The 18858-nt window shown below is 30.9% G+C and overlaps 3 protein-coding genes and 1 non-coding gene across 6 annotated transcripts; 1 reads left to right on the top strand and 3 right to left on the bottom strand.

Annotated features, from left to right (window-relative positions):
* Positions 1-277: 277 nt before the first annotated feature.
* On the bottom strand, positions 278-4033 carry LOC110815116 (ARM repeat superfamily protein). The gene is made up of 7 exons (XM_022042770.2): positions 3674-4033; positions 2543-2676; positions 2150-2385; positions 1926-2064; positions 1490-1616; positions 708-826; positions 278-617 (listed from the first exon to the last, which is right to left on the bottom strand). Exons 1-7 carry the CDS (start codon positions 3861-3863, stop codon positions 582-584), a joined length of 981 nt encoding a protein of 326 aa, XP_021898462.1. The 5' UTR covers positions 3864-4033; the 3' UTR covers positions 278-581.
* A 293-nt stretch (positions 4034-4326) lies between these two features.
* On the top strand, positions 4327-8942 carry BS14A (BET1P/SFT1P-like protein 14A). Of its 3 annotated transcripts, none has more exons than XM_022042765.2 (6): positions 4327-4443; positions 4681-4760; positions 6945-7092; positions 8259-8315; positions 8411-8470; positions 8668-8942. In XM_022042765.2, the coding sequence occupies exons 2-6, from the start codon at positions 4747-4749 to the stop codon at positions 8755-8757; spliced, it is 369 nt and encodes a 122-aa protein (XP_021898457.1). In that variant the 5' UTR covers positions 4327-4443; positions 4681-4746; the 3' UTR covers positions 8758-8942. The 3 variants fall into 3 exon arrangements, with proteins under 3 accessions (XP_021898457.1, XP_021898460.1, XP_021898458.1); XM_022042768.2 differs by having other exon boundaries at positions 4343-4443; positions 4694-4760; XM_022042766.2 differs by lacking the exon at positions 4327-4443 and adding an exon at positions 4460-4534.
* Positions 8943-9992: 1050 nt separating this feature from the next.
* TRNAG-GCC (transfer RNA glycine (anticodon GCC)) lies at positions 9993-10063 on the bottom strand. The gene has a single exon. It is a non-coding gene; the product is annotated as a tRNA-Gly (tRNA).
* Positions 10064-11769: 1706 nt separating this feature from the next.
* LOC110815004 (uncharacterized) lies at positions 11770-12643 on the bottom strand. Its single transcript, XM_022042623.2, has one exon. It carries the CDS (start codon positions 12463-12465, stop codon positions 11833-11835), a length of 633 nt encoding a protein of 210 aa, XP_021898315.1. The 5' UTR covers positions 12466-12643; the 3' UTR covers positions 11770-11832.
* Positions 12644-18858: the final 6215 nt, after the last annotated feature.

The following is an 18858-nucleotide window of genomic DNA, read 5'->3' as shown; positions in this document are numbered from 1 at the left end:
CCGAGGAAATATTACCTCCAAGTTTAATCAACTAGGGTTTAAGTACTCCTGACCTTGAAACTATGACTATGTTTCTGCGGTTGCCCTCAAGTCAATGGAATATGTCTGGGTTTTCATAGTTTCATTAGATTTTGAACTTAAAACTCGAACTGTTAGCTTCAAGCTTCTTATGATTTCTCTTTGAATCTAATATTCTTTCTTTTTCTGCTCGAAGGCAGACACACCCGAAACTCTCCCTGATGAAAGAGAGATGAACATGTGTTCAGTGAAAAGAAGAGAAGAAAAGGGTAGATCAACATATCAAAATGACGGTAGTACGTAAATCTTGATACATACCAAAAGTGATGCTAGTAAGTGAACCCATCAGGATAAGTAGTAGTTGACAGTTGGATCTATTTTTTTTCTGCCGATACGAAAAATGTATGTCGTGATAATCAGCTATTCATTCAGCCATGTGTAATTACATTCCTTCAAGGAGAAAGTAACACACGGGTTCTGATGACCTATAATTCTATCCTATCCTATTTCATTTCTCAATATAAGTAAATAAATATATTCAGCTTGATCCCGGAACTTATTCTTCAAAAACTGGCCAGTGGATCTTGCATGAAAAGGTACTGCACATACAGATTATCACTATCAATTATTCAATTACGAATATTTACCAAATAACAGTTTATAGAAAATTTTAACTTTGATATGCATACCTCAAATGATTTCCCCTGTCTTTCAAATTCCAGCATGCTTAGAGCTACTTCACAGCTCTGTGAAACAAGGGGCTCAGGATCCCTAGCAAATTCCTCCAGAAGTGCTATACTTTCTTCATCTGAACATTCCAAATTTTGTATTAAATAAAAAAAAAAAAAAAAACAGCAAGGAGATGGTGCAACAAGGATCTCAGCTCCCAGAGTGCTTGCCTCTTCTTAACTAGGAATTTGTAGAGATCTTTTACACTTCTTTTTTTTCGTTTTGTGAGACAGCATTCTTTTAGGCTTCTAACAGGCTTACATTGAGAAAATGATGATTCTATAAAACTTTCTACTCGTCTAAATCAACCACTTAACGCTAGATTCTGCGGTTTGATCACAAAAACATTTTATTTTAATAGTCTCTCCTTCCATAACTACTGAGAAATTGCTCCAGCATTGCAACTTGACCACATCACTTCTCCTATTATGCCCCGACAATAAGAGATCTACCCATTCTTCGTTGCTGGAATATTAAGTTACATAAACAATTATATCAAGGGAAAGACAGTTGTCCAATAATAATTACAAACCTAAACTACTCTATTATTCATATCCTCAATTTTTTTTTTATCAAGTTAACTACTCATCAGGAATCCCGCTACCTTAACACATGAATTATGTTGAACACATTGACAATGCTATTTGACCTAGAAAAAGGTGTTTACTTCAACACATGGAAGTACCTGTCTTTTAAATTAAATACCGAAAGAGGTGTAGGACAATAAAATAAATGATCATACCTGCAATGGAACCAAGAGCTTCAGCAGCCTCATGTCTAACCATTGGATGCTCTTTCACATCCCTGAGTATCTTGCTTAAAGTAGCTGAAGCAGCTTTATTTTGCAATTGACCCAGAACATAAGCAACCTAAAAATTTCCAGCAGTACCAGGAACACTTAAATTCCAACTAGTGGAAAGGATAGGATATGTGGAAAGCTCAGGTATGATTGGAAATTTAATTAGAGCAACCACAATCATGATGTAATAGGGAAATCGAATTCTTTCTTAGTTCCAGTGACATCAACACAATAATTGCTTGAGGTAATAAAAAAAGCCAGATGTAAAAACCATGTCAGAACTCAGATGACTAACAATTAGCATGTTCCTGACATATATTGATGGCATTGACAGTATTATTAGAAACTCCAAACTATTAGATTAAAGAAACTTAGAAACCTCATGTCGTAGTAGAGCACTTTTAGCCCCCAAAGAATCAACAATGGCCAAAATAGCTTCCTCTCCACCATGGTTTCGAAGTGCAAAAAGTGCTGCATACCGCTCATACATGCCTTTTTCTTCATCAAGAAGAACTTCCCTTAAAGTTAGTCATAATTAGTCAATAAGTGAGAAATCCACTTTAAATGCAAAAAATAGTAACCAACATTAATAACTAAACAAACCTCAACTTCTCAACAGAAGAACAAGACGACGCTGGTGCAGCTGGATCAACAGACATAAAGGGTGACTTATCTGTCAGAGCTGCTTCATTGTCAGGGGCAACAGCACTCAATTGCTCAATTCGTTCGAGAGCCAGAGCACATGTTTCTCGAACCTCCTGAGCTGGATCTTGAACCAAGCTGTTCTTTAAAAGGGGAATATTACTCTCCAAACCAATAGCCCCTAGAGCTTCTGCTGCCTGTGCAAATAATTGCTTGTAATCACAGTAATACGAAAAGCACTTCATAACGTCATAAACAAAGAAGTGATAGACAGAAGAAATGTAATCATGCATGATATAAATTGGGGAGAAGATTAGAAAAAAGAAAAGGAATATAATAAATACATTAATTCACCTCATGACGAACAATAGGATGCAGTGAAAGATCATTAAGCACTGCCTCCAAAGCAGGGATTGCTTCAGCATCTTGCATCTGACCTAATGCAAATGCAGCTTCATGTGCTAACAAATTTGAAGTATCCCTAGTAGCTACAAGAGAAAGGAAAAAGGAAAATCCATATTGGTAATGCAATAAAGCCAACATGATCATTGAAATATTCTTCACATAGAGCATATTACAATTTTCTTTTTTCAGTGCTACACACTACAATTCATTGATAATTTGATACAGCACAGAATCCCTTTTTTGACCCTATGTTCAGATTTGAAAATCAAACAAGATACTATTGCTGTTTATTCTTGTCTCTAAACCAAAAAACTTTCGAGAGTCCACAAGCAGAAAGACATGCAATAAACACTAAACTAAATCGACCGGTATTGACTAGTATTAACTGGTATTGACCGATTTTGAAAGATATTGGCCTCCTTTAACTAGTATTTGACTCAAAAGTCTATTTGTATCGCACCATGATAAGCATCTGATAATGTAGATTACTAGAGCGTGTATAATAGTAGTAGCTATTAGAACACATAATCGCCGGAATTTAGACATTGACATTCTAAGTCATTGTTTAAACATAGAGAGGTGATTGAGATTTGGCAAAAACATGTGCCCCAGTATCACTTGGCGTTGAGTTTAGAAAATGAAGATTTATATCTGGATAGAAGTATTTATCATAAAAATAAGCACTTCCTTGTTTTTTGATAAAAGGGAGAAATATAAAAGGATAAAATGGTGATAATAATACATCTAAAAAGAGCACTTTAACCACGAGGTCAGAAAGTTCTTATAGTACTGTAAGTCGCTTCTCTGGTTTAACCAACAAGTAGAAAATGCCAGATTCTAAGAAAAAATCTACAATCCCAACACCCAATCCTCTATAATGTATTAAAAAACAAGTAACAGAAGAATACTTTTGATAAAGAAGAGTATGAAGCTTACATATGCTACAAGCATACAATAGCAGAAAGCAATTGAGACTTTATCAAAAGCTATAAACAGTCTAATTAAGCGATTCAAAACAACTTAAGTGTAAGTCCAAATGTCTCCAACGAAAATCGTAAAGAAAAGAAATAAAGGACAAACCAAGAACAAGGGCATCGCGAGGAGCAGAGCCTTTCAGGTTACGGAGAGAGAACAGTGCTCTGAACCGCTCCGAGATGGGTTGAGTCGAGTCGAGCAACCGTTCGCATAGAAATTTCTCCATGTTGTTGTTACTGCCATTATTTGCCAATGATCGGGATTCAGAACCGGATTCGTCGCTCAGGACACCCATGACCGTGAGATGTTGACGTTGATAGGGGCTGATCGCGTCACCAAACCCCTGCAAGAAACGGCTTTAGGGCTCCGGCAAGCGAATCCGATTCTTGCTAAAGTCGACCCGCTAGTTTATTCTTCTGGTTTCTCAGAGAAAGTTGAATTTTTTTTTTTTTTTTTTAAATAAATTTAATAAAAAATATTCTTAGAATACATATAAAAATACCATTCTATTTTATTTTATTATGGATATATATTTACTAATCTGCTTATAATTTTTTATTATAAAGTACTTTTAAGATATTAATTTAATAAATTATTATGTTATTTCCTAGCGAATAATTTATTTAATAAAATTAATAAAATAACATTAAAAGTAAAAATAGTAATAATTTGTTAATAGGTTTATCAATAAATGAATTATTTTTTTAAAAATAATTAAAATATTTAATATTTTATTATTAAATAACTTTTGAACCTTTAAATCCATAAATGGCCCATATTAGGGGACGTATATAAACAAGTGGCTCAGTGAAACTTCTGGAATCTCCTTCTCTGTCTGCTATTATCGAAGGAAAATTTTCAGCTTCCCTCTCCGGGTAACGGGCTCTTTCTGTTCCTCTCCTTTTTCAAAGTCCTTCTCAATTTTTCTCTCGTCTAATCGATTTCTCTCTTGGATTTTCTTTTAAGGTTTTGTTCTAGTAGTTATTCGCCATAGTTTTCATGTAACTAACAACTTAATCGCTAGGGATTTAGATCTGTGATTTTTTCCGTCATTTAGCAGATCAAGTATTATACGATCGTCTTTTGCTAATTTTGTTGAACTGTTCGGATAGTGAATATTTGTAGGGTTTCGAGAAGCTGATATTAGTACTCAAAGAGGCCTGTATCATCTTTAAGCCATGAATTCCAGAAGGTTTGTTGTTTCAGAATCCTAATTTTGGCTTTCTCCTGTGAGTTTTGATTTATTTTACAACCAGTTTTTATTATATGCCTGCGAGCGCTTGGAGGCCATAACTATTCATATATTGTTTTAGGACCTGCCTAGATCTGTCCGTGAACTAGTGGCATTCGCTGTGGTAGAATGAGCATCTGTCTGCAATCGGATTTCTTTCAAACCGTTTTTTTTGTTCCTTTAGTGTTGGAAGTTCGTGAATTAATATTTTATCTTCTTTTCATTCTGTTACACATCTCGCCATTGCTTTAATCATGGAGCAGTGACAAATCAGATTAGGCGGTTTCTGAAGCTTACTTTGTACCATACTTATTTGATGGATAACTCGCCGTGTTATCGATTTATCGATTCAACTTAACAAATTGGCCTACCTTAATCATTAATTAATTTTTTTCATGTACTACTTGCTTGTATTTGGTACTTCAAGTTTTATTGATGGTAACTGTGCTGATTGCAAATTTAGGAAAATATTTTTTTCCCAAAAAAGTTGTTATTTTCCTATTTTTGGTGGCTGATTAGACTGCTTTAGTGCTTTGGTTTTACGGTGAATCATTTTGGATGTACATTCAATCAATTGGCTTGTGATATTTTGGATAATTTTTTCCTACAATTCCGAGAGTTATGAAAATGGAGGGTTGGACTAATTTGCTTTAACATGTTTTACTTTAAAATAACTTTTATGTGTTATTTGTTTTAAATGATATTTTGTTCCAGAAAATTTTGAAACCTTTTTATGTGTTTATAGAGAAAATATACATAGGTAATTATAGGGATCAATATGCAAAGAAAAGAAATTATGAGCAGGTAAATGAACTATATAAGAAAGCTACTAGAAAATAATTATATTGGAAAATATACTATACTTTGACACTCTGCCTCAAACTGGAGCATATATACAATATGCACCTACATTGTCACAGATGTACTTAACACAAGCTTCTACTATGGATTTTGTGTGCATATCATCTACTTGGTCAGCTGATTTGACATGTGGTCGAAATGATATTTTGTAGAAACATTTCTCAATGAAATGAAAATCAAATTCAATGTATGTAGTCCTAATAAAAACTGGGTTTGAAGCAATATGCACCTTTCCTTTTTTGAAGTAAAAAGTTTAAAGTGTTGTTAATAACGGGCACCGAGAGGGTGTCAACCTATATATAAAATATTTACATATCTACCAAAGTATCAATAAGGTTTCCTAAATTCTCCATAGAATATGCACCAGTTCTTGGCTACCGTACAAGAACTCCAGGGTTTGTCGTCCCCATCAAACAAGAGTTGCTTATCTACTGCTGACTGCTACTGGCTACAGCAATGAAGAATATTTCTTGAGAATAGATTTCACTTAATTATTAAGCAGGACTGACTAGATACCTTTTATAGGAAGGGATTGATAGAAAGAAATCAAGATATAATTGGTACTCTATAACTACTGATTTACAAGATAAGATTCCAGCATTCAAAAGAAAAGCAAACCAGATCCAGTCAACATGTTTAACAGGTTGGATCTTACTTAGAGCTCCATTGGCTGCATTATCTTTTCCCACAGTCGCACCCATCATGTCACAAATCTCTTTTAAACCATTGAAGTCTCCAAATAACTGCTTTCTGTGTTGCTCAGGGAGAAGTCTTTGTTTTTCATCCTGTTTTCATTAGTGACTTTCACGCAACTATCAAGCAGTTTATCTTCAATAATGAAATCTCCACATCCAATAGGATGGGTGAGCCTCATATCTGGGGTTCATATTCCCTAATTGCCATAACAGGTCTAAATTACTGGGCTCCAAAACTGGGAGGTTGCTGTACCTTCGCGCCTGAGAATCTAAGCTTCGTTGATCTGAATATGGAGTCATTACATTTTTCCATATAGCATATTTATTCTGGTTCTAGCAGTTGCTTGGTACATGTTTACCTTAAACCGAACATGACATAATGTTGGTACTGAGAAATAGCCAAATGCATTCTGATTACTAATGTTTCTGCTGTCTTTTGGTGTCTTTATTTGGAGTTTTTAGATCAACCTCTTATTTTTACAATTTCCTGTTCTTCGTTTACTTGTTGCTTTTCCTATCAAGATGCACACATCTCACCTGAAAGAAAGAAATAGAACTATGTAAGAACCTTTTTTGCTTTTTTCTGCAGGGATACGCGTAACAGCAGAGTTGCTCTTTTTGATGGAATTGAGGAGGGTGGTATTAGGGCTGCATCTTCTTACTCTCATGAAATTGATGAGCATGATAACGAACGAGCAATGGAAGGACTGCAAGATAGAGTCAATCTGCTAAAGAGAGTAAGTACTCCCTTTCTAAGTAATTTCTTACTTGGAAGTCTTGTGATAAGCATTAGATTTATTCCCACATGGAACCAAAACCCTATGATGATCTCCTGCGGAATTGACTATTAAAACTAGAATTATTCCATAAGCTAATCACCGGTACTTGATTCCTTGTGTGAAATCTAGTGTTGATATGTTGCTTTTCTGTGCTGCTGTTGCAATTAACACTTAGGAAATGGAGGCCATGAAATCAATTTTAAAAGGCTTGTGCTTCTGCACTTGGTAAAAGTGCAAGTTAAGGAAGTACCTTAAAAATAACTTTATTAATAAAAAGTTGTGTGGAAACCGATTTTTCTCAAACGCCGGTATATTCCTCCTCAAGTTTGTGGGAAAAAATGACTTCTTTCTGGCCTTGCTTTGGGCTAAGACACAATTCTTCTGGAGACATTTCTTTATCCATTGTACAAAGTGATTGTGAGGTATTTTGTATTGATTTTTGTGTTTCTTATGGTTTTCGGTTTCTCATTTGTCCTCGGCTTTGTCCTTTCTATAATCTTTATTAATATCTTTTCTTATACCCAAAAACAATTGTGTGAAAAAAATAAAAAATAATAAGAAATCTGAGAAAGTTTTTATTTCTATATTATATATTTTAATAAAAAATTATATTAAAAATATAAAATCAGTAAAAAGATTAATCTTTTATGTTCTAACATGGTATATATAGTTCTAATTATAAAGAAAGAGAGTTACATTTCCTTTTGTTTTGGGGTGGGGAAGGGGGAAGAGAGAGGAGGGGGGGCAGAGGGGGGAGAGTTCTGAGGGGGCATTGCTTTATTAAATATATATTTCTTACTTGGGCCTGGCGGATGGGGGGAAGGCGGGTTGTTTACTTAAGAGAAATCCATTATATATACACCTATATACTTAATGGTCTTTGTTATTTGGTTGATGGTTTACCGTTATTTGATTTGGCTCTCCAAATGAAACTGAGAAGATAAAATCACTTTAATGGACTTCAGTTTTAAGTCAATCGCAGTTCTCCTAAATTAACAAATTTCAAATCATCATAGGATACAATTTGGATCAGAAGCATAATGTTAATCATGTGCCTTTATGTCTCTAGCTCTATACGTTTTTATGTGCCTCAATGGAATTCTGACTAGCATCACTGTAAATAGCTGTCAGGTGACGTACATGAGGAAGTGGAGACCCATAACCGCATGCTTGACCGAATGGTATGTGAACTGCTTTGAAAGAAGTCTCTTATTCTGTTGTGTTATTTTGACTAATGCAGTCAGTTGTTAACATCCATAGCTTGGTTTTTGTCTAGGGCAATGATATGGATTCATCAAGGGGAATTCTCTCGGGGACTATGGACAAATTCAAAATGGTATGGAACTAACTGATTTACAAAAGTTCGAATTTTCAGCTCTCTGCTAGTTCTCTTTCTTTTTCCTCTTTCTAGTAAGTCCATTGTGTGTCTGCGTGGGTTTGTGTGTGTGTGTGTGTGCATGGCCCATGTAAGCGGTAGTGGAGATCTACATTCTGTGGCTGTATTAATGAGCCGAGTTTGACTTGTTAACTTAGGTGTTCGAGACCAAATCAAGCAGGAGAATGTTTACACTTGTGGCATCATTTGTTGTCATTTTCCTAATAGTATACTATCTCACTAGGTGATAAAAGATAAATACATGGTTGCCAGCTTTATGTTAGAACTGGTAAGGGTGAAGAGTTTTTTCTTTGTTTTTTCCTTGTTTTTACTGTAAACAATGTTGGTTCTTGTCTTTGCATGTTTTTGTATAGAGATTTTTCTTTCAGACAGTTGAATCTAAGAATGTGCCTCTTTGTATTGGTCGACTTTAGATGACTCTTTCAAAGTAAATACTCAGTATATAAATCCAATAAAGAACAATTACAAAATAAATGCTGCATATTCTTAGCTTAACTCGGGAGAATGTGGTCATGAATATAGAACGGCTTCCACTCTGTTTGATTAACTAATTTCCTATTCCAGTTTAAGCTTGAAGTCTGAAGTGTTCAAAATTACGTACTGATATATCTGATAAGCGAATTTTTTGGGTTATTATCTCAAATTTTTCTTGTTCTTGTCAAATTAGTTCACAACTTTTTACTTGAAGCAGTTGGTTCATTGTGTTAAACTAATACACTAAATAACAAGCCTGTTAATTTTTTACAATTTTTTTTTTTTAAAAAAAAATTATTACAGAGTACATTAGTCTCTTCCTGCGGTTAAAGAAGAATATTAAGACGAAAAGAATGAAAATGACCGATTCCCCTTCTAACAAAATAAAAGACTTGGTAAAGTCAACGGATGCTGTTATTGATATATACTAATATGGGGTTGAGTCTTTTAATTAAGAAAGTGGGAGAATTTTATAAGTGGCGTAATTACAAAAGTAGTAAACTGAACAAATTTAAGAGTCAATCAAATATAAAATTTATTTACTTCCTATCTAAGAGAAAATTTAATTCTATTGTTCGTCTATTTAATCCAATTATGTATTAAACAAGTAAACTGTAATTAGTTTGTATTAAACAAGTAAACTGTAATTAGTTTTTACTTATTAAATTAAAATTTAGAAATTTCGTAAAAGTAAAATAAACCTAATCAAAACATAATTTTTTATTTCTGTATTCAACTAATAATTACTCCATTCGAATTCAGACCTAACACAACGTACGGACAAAATCTGAAACTTTATTCTAATTAAAGGGAGCTGATAAGGGAGCAGTTTACTATTCTCTAAAACTCTATTTATTAAAAAGAGTCACTTAACTAACCATGTCTCCAAAGACCCGACGGGAAGCTGTTGTCTTTTACTTCTAAATTCGTCCACGTGGCAGCCTGTGAGGAAATCATTTTTTTACGAAAAAGCATTTAAAAAAACCTTTGCACCAGCCGGGAATCGAACCCGGGTCTGTACCGTGGCAGGGTACTATTCTACCACTAGACCACTGGTGCTGTTGTCTTGAAGCTTTTGAAAAATTAATATTATTCTTTTCTCGTTCAACCAAAATAACCTATTTCTCTAATTTAATTACAAAATAATGTGGGATTTATGAATACATTATCGCGTGCATATTTTCTATATGATCGAATGGAGTCATTGTAAAGAAAAAATATTGTACACAGTTGTATAAATTTAAAAAGAATAACGATATATCGGAAAAAAAATAATTCTATAGTTAAAATTTTTATTTATATTTAAATGTTACGAGTTCGAATCTCATTAAAAATATATAACTTATAACTTTATACGTGCATGATCAATATATAATGTTCAATCAAGTAAATATAAGAATTTAGTTCGTTGATACATTAGTAGAGTTTTGGGTAAGAAAAATATTTGGTAGGTATAAATTTTCTTAATTAAAATAATTATAATTGTTAAAAATTCAATATTTTTTAAAAAAACTACAACTTTATATTCTTATATTATATAGATGTGTATTATATTTGTTAATTTACAAAGAATAACTAGGCATCCCTTTATACTAATCTAAAATGTATAGAGTAAGATGGCGTATAAATCTGTCATCTGTGTATATATATAACTAAAGGAATTTATATTGGATATTTATATATAAATATATACATATATAATAAACACATATATGAGAGTATGCATGTAGAGCTTCACCAAAGCTTGTCACAACATTTCTTATGTCTAAGCTAACAGTTCAGGAGAAGAAATATCTAATGATCTTATTGTTGCATGATGAAGCTTATAATATGTGTGTGTGTATCTATATATATATATATATATATATACACACACACACTTATATATATAGAGTAAGCTTTCAAGTTTCTATATGGAAAGTGCACAATAAATTCAAAATATAACATAAGATAATATTTACAGAATTGTTGTCACACATCCTTTTAACATCATAAAATAATCATAATTTATATAAAATGATCATAATTTATATATTTCATAAGTAATGAAATAAATTTATAATTAAACAATTATAAATTTATAATTAGATATAATACATGCACAACATATATTGGTTAGAAATGAAAACTCTTTTAAGGCAAAATTAATGCTGATGGGTCTCTGAGATACATCTATATATGTGTGTGTGTGTGTGTTTCTAGGTGTGTATATATATATACATATATATGTATGTGATTTTGCACAGCAGCAGGCCAACATGAAGTATTGTACTATCCTCCTTGACGCAAAATATTAGGGTTTCATGCCAATTTAAAGGATAAAGTGAAATTCAGAAACTATCTAGAGAAGTACCACAAGAACAATGAATTACATGTGGGTTAATCAATTAATTCAGAGAGATAAGAGGAAGAAATTTAGATTAATATGAATATATATATATATATATATGTGTGTGCGTATGTGTGTGTATGTGTATATATGTATACAAGAAGAACATTTCTGTAATTAAGACGATATATATATTAAGTAGATTAATATATACGTTTATGGAGGAAGAAATTCAGGAACTAAACAACATACCTTTGGTACATAGTAGGATATATATGATTCTGGGTATATATATATATATATATGTATAATATGTATGTATATGGATATATACCATGAAAATTGGCCGACAATTATTCCCGGAAATCAAGGTTAACTGAGAAACATATATACAATCAAGCTTTATATATGAAGAATTAATCCACATGTAGCTGTGTACACAGTAATTAAAATATATATGATAGATTAATTATACATATAAACTCTGATAAAGATATCATCACCGATGATCATGATGACCCAGTCGAAGCTCCAAATCCAACTCATCATCTTCCCCATCACTTCCCCTTTCTCTTTTCTCCCGATCATGGCCACGGCCATGGCCATCGACATGCGGCGAAGAACCGACTCCTAAGCTGAGAGCTCCTCTCCAACAATCCCCATGATCGTCGTCTTCAAATTTCTTCAAATGAAATTGATTCAATATCGGAACATACACATCGCCACTATTCAAAGTGTAAGGAGGTTTCCATGATGGTGCAGGAAAAAATGTTTGGTAATTAACATGAGGAAAGAATTGTAGATCATGATCAGATACTGGACATCTATGGATCAAATTAGGAAACAAATTATGACGATCATCATCATCATCATGATCAACTTTAGATCCTGCTGAAACGGAATTAGGGACAATCATGGAGCTCGGTCTGCTACTCGTCTTGGCTCGATCTTTCCTATGGATATTCATGTGACCACCTAAGGCCTGTGCTGTGGTGAAACCTCGCTTGCAAAAAACACACTCGTAGGATCGACCGGCGACCATATCGTGATCATTTTCTGATCGAATTTGATCGGTTTCCTCTTTGCAGCTCGAGCTTTTCGAGTCCGCGGGATCCTGCTGGTTCGATTCCATTAAAGGGGTTACAGGGTATGATCAGTTTCAAAGAATCTTGGGGTTCAAGATTGATATTCAGTTCAATTTTAGAGGAGAATTTCTTGAGGAATAAGATAAAAAGGGAAGGAGAAAGGAGAGGAGAGGAGAGTATAATATAGAGAGGAACAGATGATGTTGAGAGAATGGAGACAAACAAAGGGCATAGTCATTAATTGTTATTATAATTATCATTTTAATATATTGAGTTCATCTGAAAGTGTATTGAGAGAGATATATGTTAGATTTTAGCTTAGAATAACTATTCTAATGGCCGGCCTCGTAATCTAATGGATGCATCGTTAGAGCTCCAGTACCTTTCATGCATCTATTTGTATTTATTTTATTATTAACCTAGTCTCCATTTTCTCCTCTATTAGACTCACACCATAGTATATAATATCATATATATATATATATATATTTACGTATTGAGCTAATACATGATAAGGGTCTAATTTTTTCTTCCCTTTCTCCCTATCAAATGGAGGAAAAATAATAATTTTCCATCCATGATGAATCAACATAGATATAGTTAGATTTAAACTAGTAAGTTCCATAGTATTGTTAATACAAAAAAGACATACGGGGTTGAGATAAAATGCATAACATCTAAGAACAAAAATATTCTAAAGGGTCAAGATACAACTTTTACACTTAATTGACTCTTTTAAAAAAAATTTACAAGTCAAAATTTTCGACATTCATATTCAACGAGAGAACAATGTCTAGGCAGATTATTTTATTCATTGGATCCATCTGATCTTTAATGGTCTTATCAGACTGTCTTATATCTTGAATGAATTAGTATAATCTACTTATTTTATATTTTTATTTATTTTAAGAGCAATGTTTGTAGAGATTATCTTAATACTGATTAAACATATTTGATCTTCTAGTAGGTTTACCTGACTGTCTTACATTTTGAATGAATTGGTTCATGTATTTTACATTCATGTTCATCAGAAAAACAATACTTGTGCATATTTATGTTACTCGTTGGACTTATCTGATCCCCACTAGTTTTATTAACCTATCTTACACATCGGATGGATTGATACACGCTTTACATTCATATTTATCTGGAGAGCAATACTTATATAGATTATCTTGCTCATTAGAGTCAACTTTAGTAGTCTTACCAATCTATTTTATATTCTATATAAATTGACCCACTTACTTCACCTTAACAATTACGACACAACTTGATCATATCTTACAGGACACTAATTTTTCATCTTTTATATATTTTTTTTTTTTGTTTTTTCTTTTGCTAGTAAAGAGAGAATTTGGATATAAAAAAATTATACTTTTACATCGATTAACTTTGGAATATAGTGTATGGTGGAGCTTGGATAACAATTAAGATCAAAATTAGTTGATTAAAACAAAGAAGTTTGTGTCCTACCATGTGCATGTATTTCCTCCATAAAGGAAAGGAGTGTTCTTCTCAACTAATATTTGGTTGTTTAATATCAAATCCATCTTTCAAAATACTTAAGAAATGTTTATCAACAAATTAAAGCTTATACATGAATACATATACCTACATGTATGGATATAGTACTTAAATCACATTCATACCCTCTTGAGAGCTACTCATGTATACATATATATTTAATATCTACATATCTTCAATCACCATCAAAATTAAATAGATGGATGAAGAAAAGAAGGCTCTTTTCTCAGCCTCTAAAGATGTTAATAGCTATTAGTCAGAATCAGATACAGCATATATCTAGGATATATATATATATACTTCTTATATTTGAAGTTAGATTATTTAGGTGTGAGAGTAATAAATAAATAAATAAGTAAAAAAAAACCCATAAACAAATATATATAACTAGCAAGAGATTTGTAAGCTTCTGTTTTCACTTATATGTTTGTTGTATGACCAAAATATTAATTAATCAAAATTAAAATTGTACCCAAATTAAATTTGAAAATATTATATACATATATATATATATACATATGTTGTTGAGTATATAATTAATTAATTAGATTATGATGTTGATTCTGGTGATGTGGTTTGTATTATTTTTATGGGAGAAAAGAAGTAAGTAGTTATGGACAAATATAAACTACAATGAAATTCATGTGAAAATTTAGGAAGATTCCTACTTCTTTCCTTCCTCATCTCTACTCCAACATGTGAAAATTATAAACTCTTTTTAAAATATTGTTCTTAAAGAAAATTTAATTTTATATTAGCAAATTACATATGGGTTTTATTTTTATTTTTGTAGATTCATATATATATATATATATTAAATAATATATAACAACAATCGTGTAACACTCTTAAATTTATACAGATACACAACACAATTCTAATCTATAAATTTTTATAGAGAAGCAAACGTAACAACTATTTATTTAAGTGTATTCTATCTGACTCGATTAATTAATCCAAATTAAAAATATTTACCAGTTAAATTGAACGTAACTGAGTTAATCGGTTTGATTAGGTTAAAACTCGAGTCTGTTTGATTATAACCCGAGTTCACTCCAATTATGAATCTGAATGTATCACGATGTAAATATGAAAGTAATTAAAAATTAAATACAAATTAATTTTGTATTAATAAAATAAATAAATAATAATAAAATTAAATGTTTAAGATATTTCCTAGTAAATCCAAATTACAATATGTTTATTTTATAGTATCTAATTAATGTATTATTATTATTATTATTATTATTAGGAAAATGCTCCAACTGCTTCTGTACCAAATAATCCTGTCTTTCTTACTTCCATATTAAATATATATATATATACACACACACACACACATATATATATATATATATTTCTTCCTTCTTTTATTTTTTATATAAAATTTATCTTTTATTTTTAAAAAAAATTTATTAAAAAAAAAGGGAATTTACAAGATTTTTTTTATAAACATATGATAAAATTTTGTTGGTGTTATTTTAATTAAATAAGTTGAATTTTAAATAAACGACATATGATCATCTCTATGCTTTGAATAACATCTTGTCACTACCACACACAACGTTACATACTAAAATGTAACTTTATCAAATGTAATATATGTGTGTGTGTGTATATATATATATATATATATATATATGTATGTATGTACACACACGCCAATTACAAATTTATCACCTCTCAAATTTTTCTTCTAATTAAAAACGTGATCATGATTAGGTATGATTTCACACTCATTCATATGCTGATTTTACAATTATTTCAGTTTCACTCTACATTATATTTTCTAAATCTCTCTCTCTCTCTCTCTCTCTCTCTCTCTATATATATATATATATATATGTATATATTATGTTTGGGTGAACTTGAGTATATAATTGGTGGGCCTTAGCTGTGTATATTTTCTTTTGGGTCAAAAGAAAGATATGAAGAATTTGGGCTTCTTCCACTATCAAACCCATCTCAATTATTTAGTTACTTATCCAGCTCTTCATATCATATACCATAAAAGCAATAATACACACGTGTATATATATATATATATATATATATATATATATATATTAAAGCTCCTATAATATTAAATTCAAAAAAGTTCAAGCTACCTCTTGCATAAATATTACATAATTCTTAAATTTTGTTTTAAAAAATTTTTATTACCAACAACATGTATAATACTTATAAAAATAGAATAATAATCTGCTTAAATATGATAAAAATAAGTTAAGCGTTATAAAAAAATAAATAATTACTAACTCATTAAGAAAATTACTAATCCACTAATTCATAATTATTAAAAATTAAAAATACTATTATTCCATGACTACAACTCCATAATTAAAATTTTTTAATTAAAACACCATTAATTCGTGATTAAAAATTCTAAAATATATAATAAAATATTAACAATATTATTAAAAATATATTCACGCGATTGCCGTATTAGCGATTATTTCTCTCTTTATTTTTTATTTTTTATTTTAAAGTGGTCAATATAAATTGATAAAAGCGAATAAAAAAATATAAAATTAAAAAGAAAATTTTCAACACTAATTATATGCATATAAAAGCATAGTAGGATATAAATTTATAATTTTTATAAAGAAAAATATGGTATAAATTATTAAATTAAACTGTATATAAAAATATTTATAGAAATTATGGAAATATTTATTGAATTATTAATGGGGAAAATGGAGGGTGACCAAAGATGGGTGACCTGCGCCGACTACGTAGCTTTATCCCATCCTTCACTAAAACATGCTCTTTTGTCACCTTCTTCCTAAATACACTTTGTATTGGTTTGCTTACCTCATCATGTCATTCTTATTAAGGAAACAAACTCCATCAATCTTATATATATATATATATGTGTGTGTGTGTGTGTGTGTGTGTGTGTGTGTGTGTGTATATGTATATGTATGTGTCTGTACTGACACCAAAACACATTATGGGGAACATGCAACTAGAACGCCTCAGGTTTTGGGAAACACAACATTCATATTATTAATATATATTTTATGTGCGTATATATATATATATATCTATGAATCATTACAAACCAAGAGCCAATCGATCACTGGGTAATTTTGTTTGATTTAAACATCAGTCAATCCTAGTTCATTCTTCATCACATTGATCATAAGAAGTCTAAAATGTTACATACAATATATATATATATGTATCTATGTATGTATACATATATATCTATGAATCATTACAAACCAAGAGCCAATCGATCACTGGGTAATTTTGTTTGATTTAAACATCAGTCAATCCTAGTTCATTCTTCATCACATTGATCAGAAGAAGTCTAAAATGTTACATACATTTCCCTCCCAATGAATCAAGACCAAGCTTATAGTTTTTTTTTACAATTTACAGTATGTGTATGTATGTGTGTGTGTATGTATGTATGTATATATGTATGTATGTATCTACTTGATGACATACTGAAATTAAAGATGCCACTTTGCTTAATTTTGTTATTACTTAAATGTAATTGCTAAATCAATAATACCTAACAAAACCATATTTGGTTCTCATTCACTTTTAGGAATTAAAGACAAAGAAGAAGCATTTATGGAACTTTTGTATTTCCTCCATGAGACATACCATTTCAAGGAGACTAACCTAACTTCATATTATTTCAGAAGAATAGTTTGCAAATTATTTCAATTAATATTTAGAGTTATTGTATTAAACTTTGAGAAAAAAAAAATAATAATAATAATTTTTATTTCCTATAAAAGATTATGTATTGAAGGAGTATCTACTCGTTCGAAATCTAACTATTTTCGTATTTTTATCTTATGAAAATATCTATTATTTTTATGTAAACATGATGATTTATTATCGTAAGACATATAAAACAAACAAGAAAATGTTATTTAGATTTACGATTTGTGGTCTTCAAAGATCAGTTCTTAATTTTACGGCTAAATTATGATATAATTTTTATATTATTTAGTTTTGTTCAATTAGTTTTTTATCTTAACTTTGGGTTAAAATAATTTTTGTATTTTTTTTATAAAGAAAATAATTTAGTCTCAATTGTTAATAGAAATTAACGCCGTTAACTTAAGGTGTCATATGTCGAATTTATTGATATATGATATGTTCTTATTTATCATAATATTAATTAAATGTCATATTAAATATTACATAATATTTAACGTGATGTTAAAATATATATAGATGTGAACCGATTCAGATCAACCTATAAATATAAAAAATATATTAATATATTAATATATCCTATAAGGGGAAAAAAAAAAGCTAATTACTAGCCATATTTGCACCTCCGATTCTCCTTTGTGCACATTTGCTTTTGCTTCATTTGCCTCATGCACATTTTCTCTAAACAACCTCTATGTGTTTATCCTTCAAGTCGGTTTGCTTTTGTTTCATCTCCCTTGCATATTTAGAAGTCTTATTCCTTACGCTAAAGGTAAGGAGAGCTTGAGATTTTGGACTTGAATGTTATCCCTAACTCATCAAGTTCTTTGAAATTATTTTAGTTGTCCTTAGAAAATTGAATAACTTCCATCATGCTTTCTCAATACTAAAATATTCAGAAGTTACTAGTGGCTCTATCATAGGTCCCCTTAGTATTTTCTAGAGAAGTCACTACATTTTCTTCTCTACCACAGATTTTGCCGTCAAAATTGGCACATTGAAGAGCAATAACAACAAAAAGAAGAACCTAGAAATGGCTTCCCATAGACATATGCTTTAAACAAACTCCATTCTTCTTTCCTCCCCATTACTCTTTCCTAGAAAATAAATTGTGGGTTTTTCAACAATCACTCAAATTCAAACTTATTTCTCTCAAATCATAAAATGTTGTTATCTTTCTCCTTTTTTTTTCATCTCTTTCACTTTTCTACCAAAGGAAAAAAAGGGAAAATTTT

This window comes from Carica papaya, chromosome 3, assembly GCF_054855325.1.
Source record: "Carica papaya isolate Zhongbai chromosome 3, ASM5485532v1, whole genome shotgun sequence".
Taxonomy (NCBI): Eukaryota; Viridiplantae; Streptophyta; class Magnoliopsida; order Brassicales; family Caricaceae; genus Carica; species Carica papaya.
Note: the sequence above shows the minus strand (reverse complement) of the source record. Positions and strands in the feature narration are given on the sequence as shown.

Coding starts and splice junctions, on each gene's coding strand:
- LOC110815116 (XM_022042770.2), bottom strand. CDS start 3,863: ATGGGTGTCCTGAGCGACGAATCCGGTTCTGAATCCCGATCATTGGCA. Junction 827..1,489: donor AGCTCTTGGTTCCATTGCAG/GTATGATCATTT, acceptor TGGAATGTTCAG/ATGAAGAAAGTATAGCACTT. Junction 618..707: donor GACAGGGGAAATCATTTGAG/GTATGCATATCA, acceptor CTGTATGTGCAG/TACCTTTTCATGCAAGATCC.
- BS14A (XM_022042765.2), top strand. Junction 7,093..8,258: donor GAGTCAATCTGCTAAAGAGA/GTAAGTACTCCC, acceptor CACTGTAAATAG/CTGTCAGGTGACGTACATGA. Junction 8,471..8,667: donor CTATGGACAAATTCAAAATG/GTATGGAACTAA, acceptor TTGTTAACTTAG/GTGTTCGAGACCAAATCAAG.
- LOC110815004 (XM_022042623.2), bottom strand. CDS start 12,465: ATGGAATCGAACCAGCAGGATCCCGCGGACTCGAAAAGCTCGAGCTGC.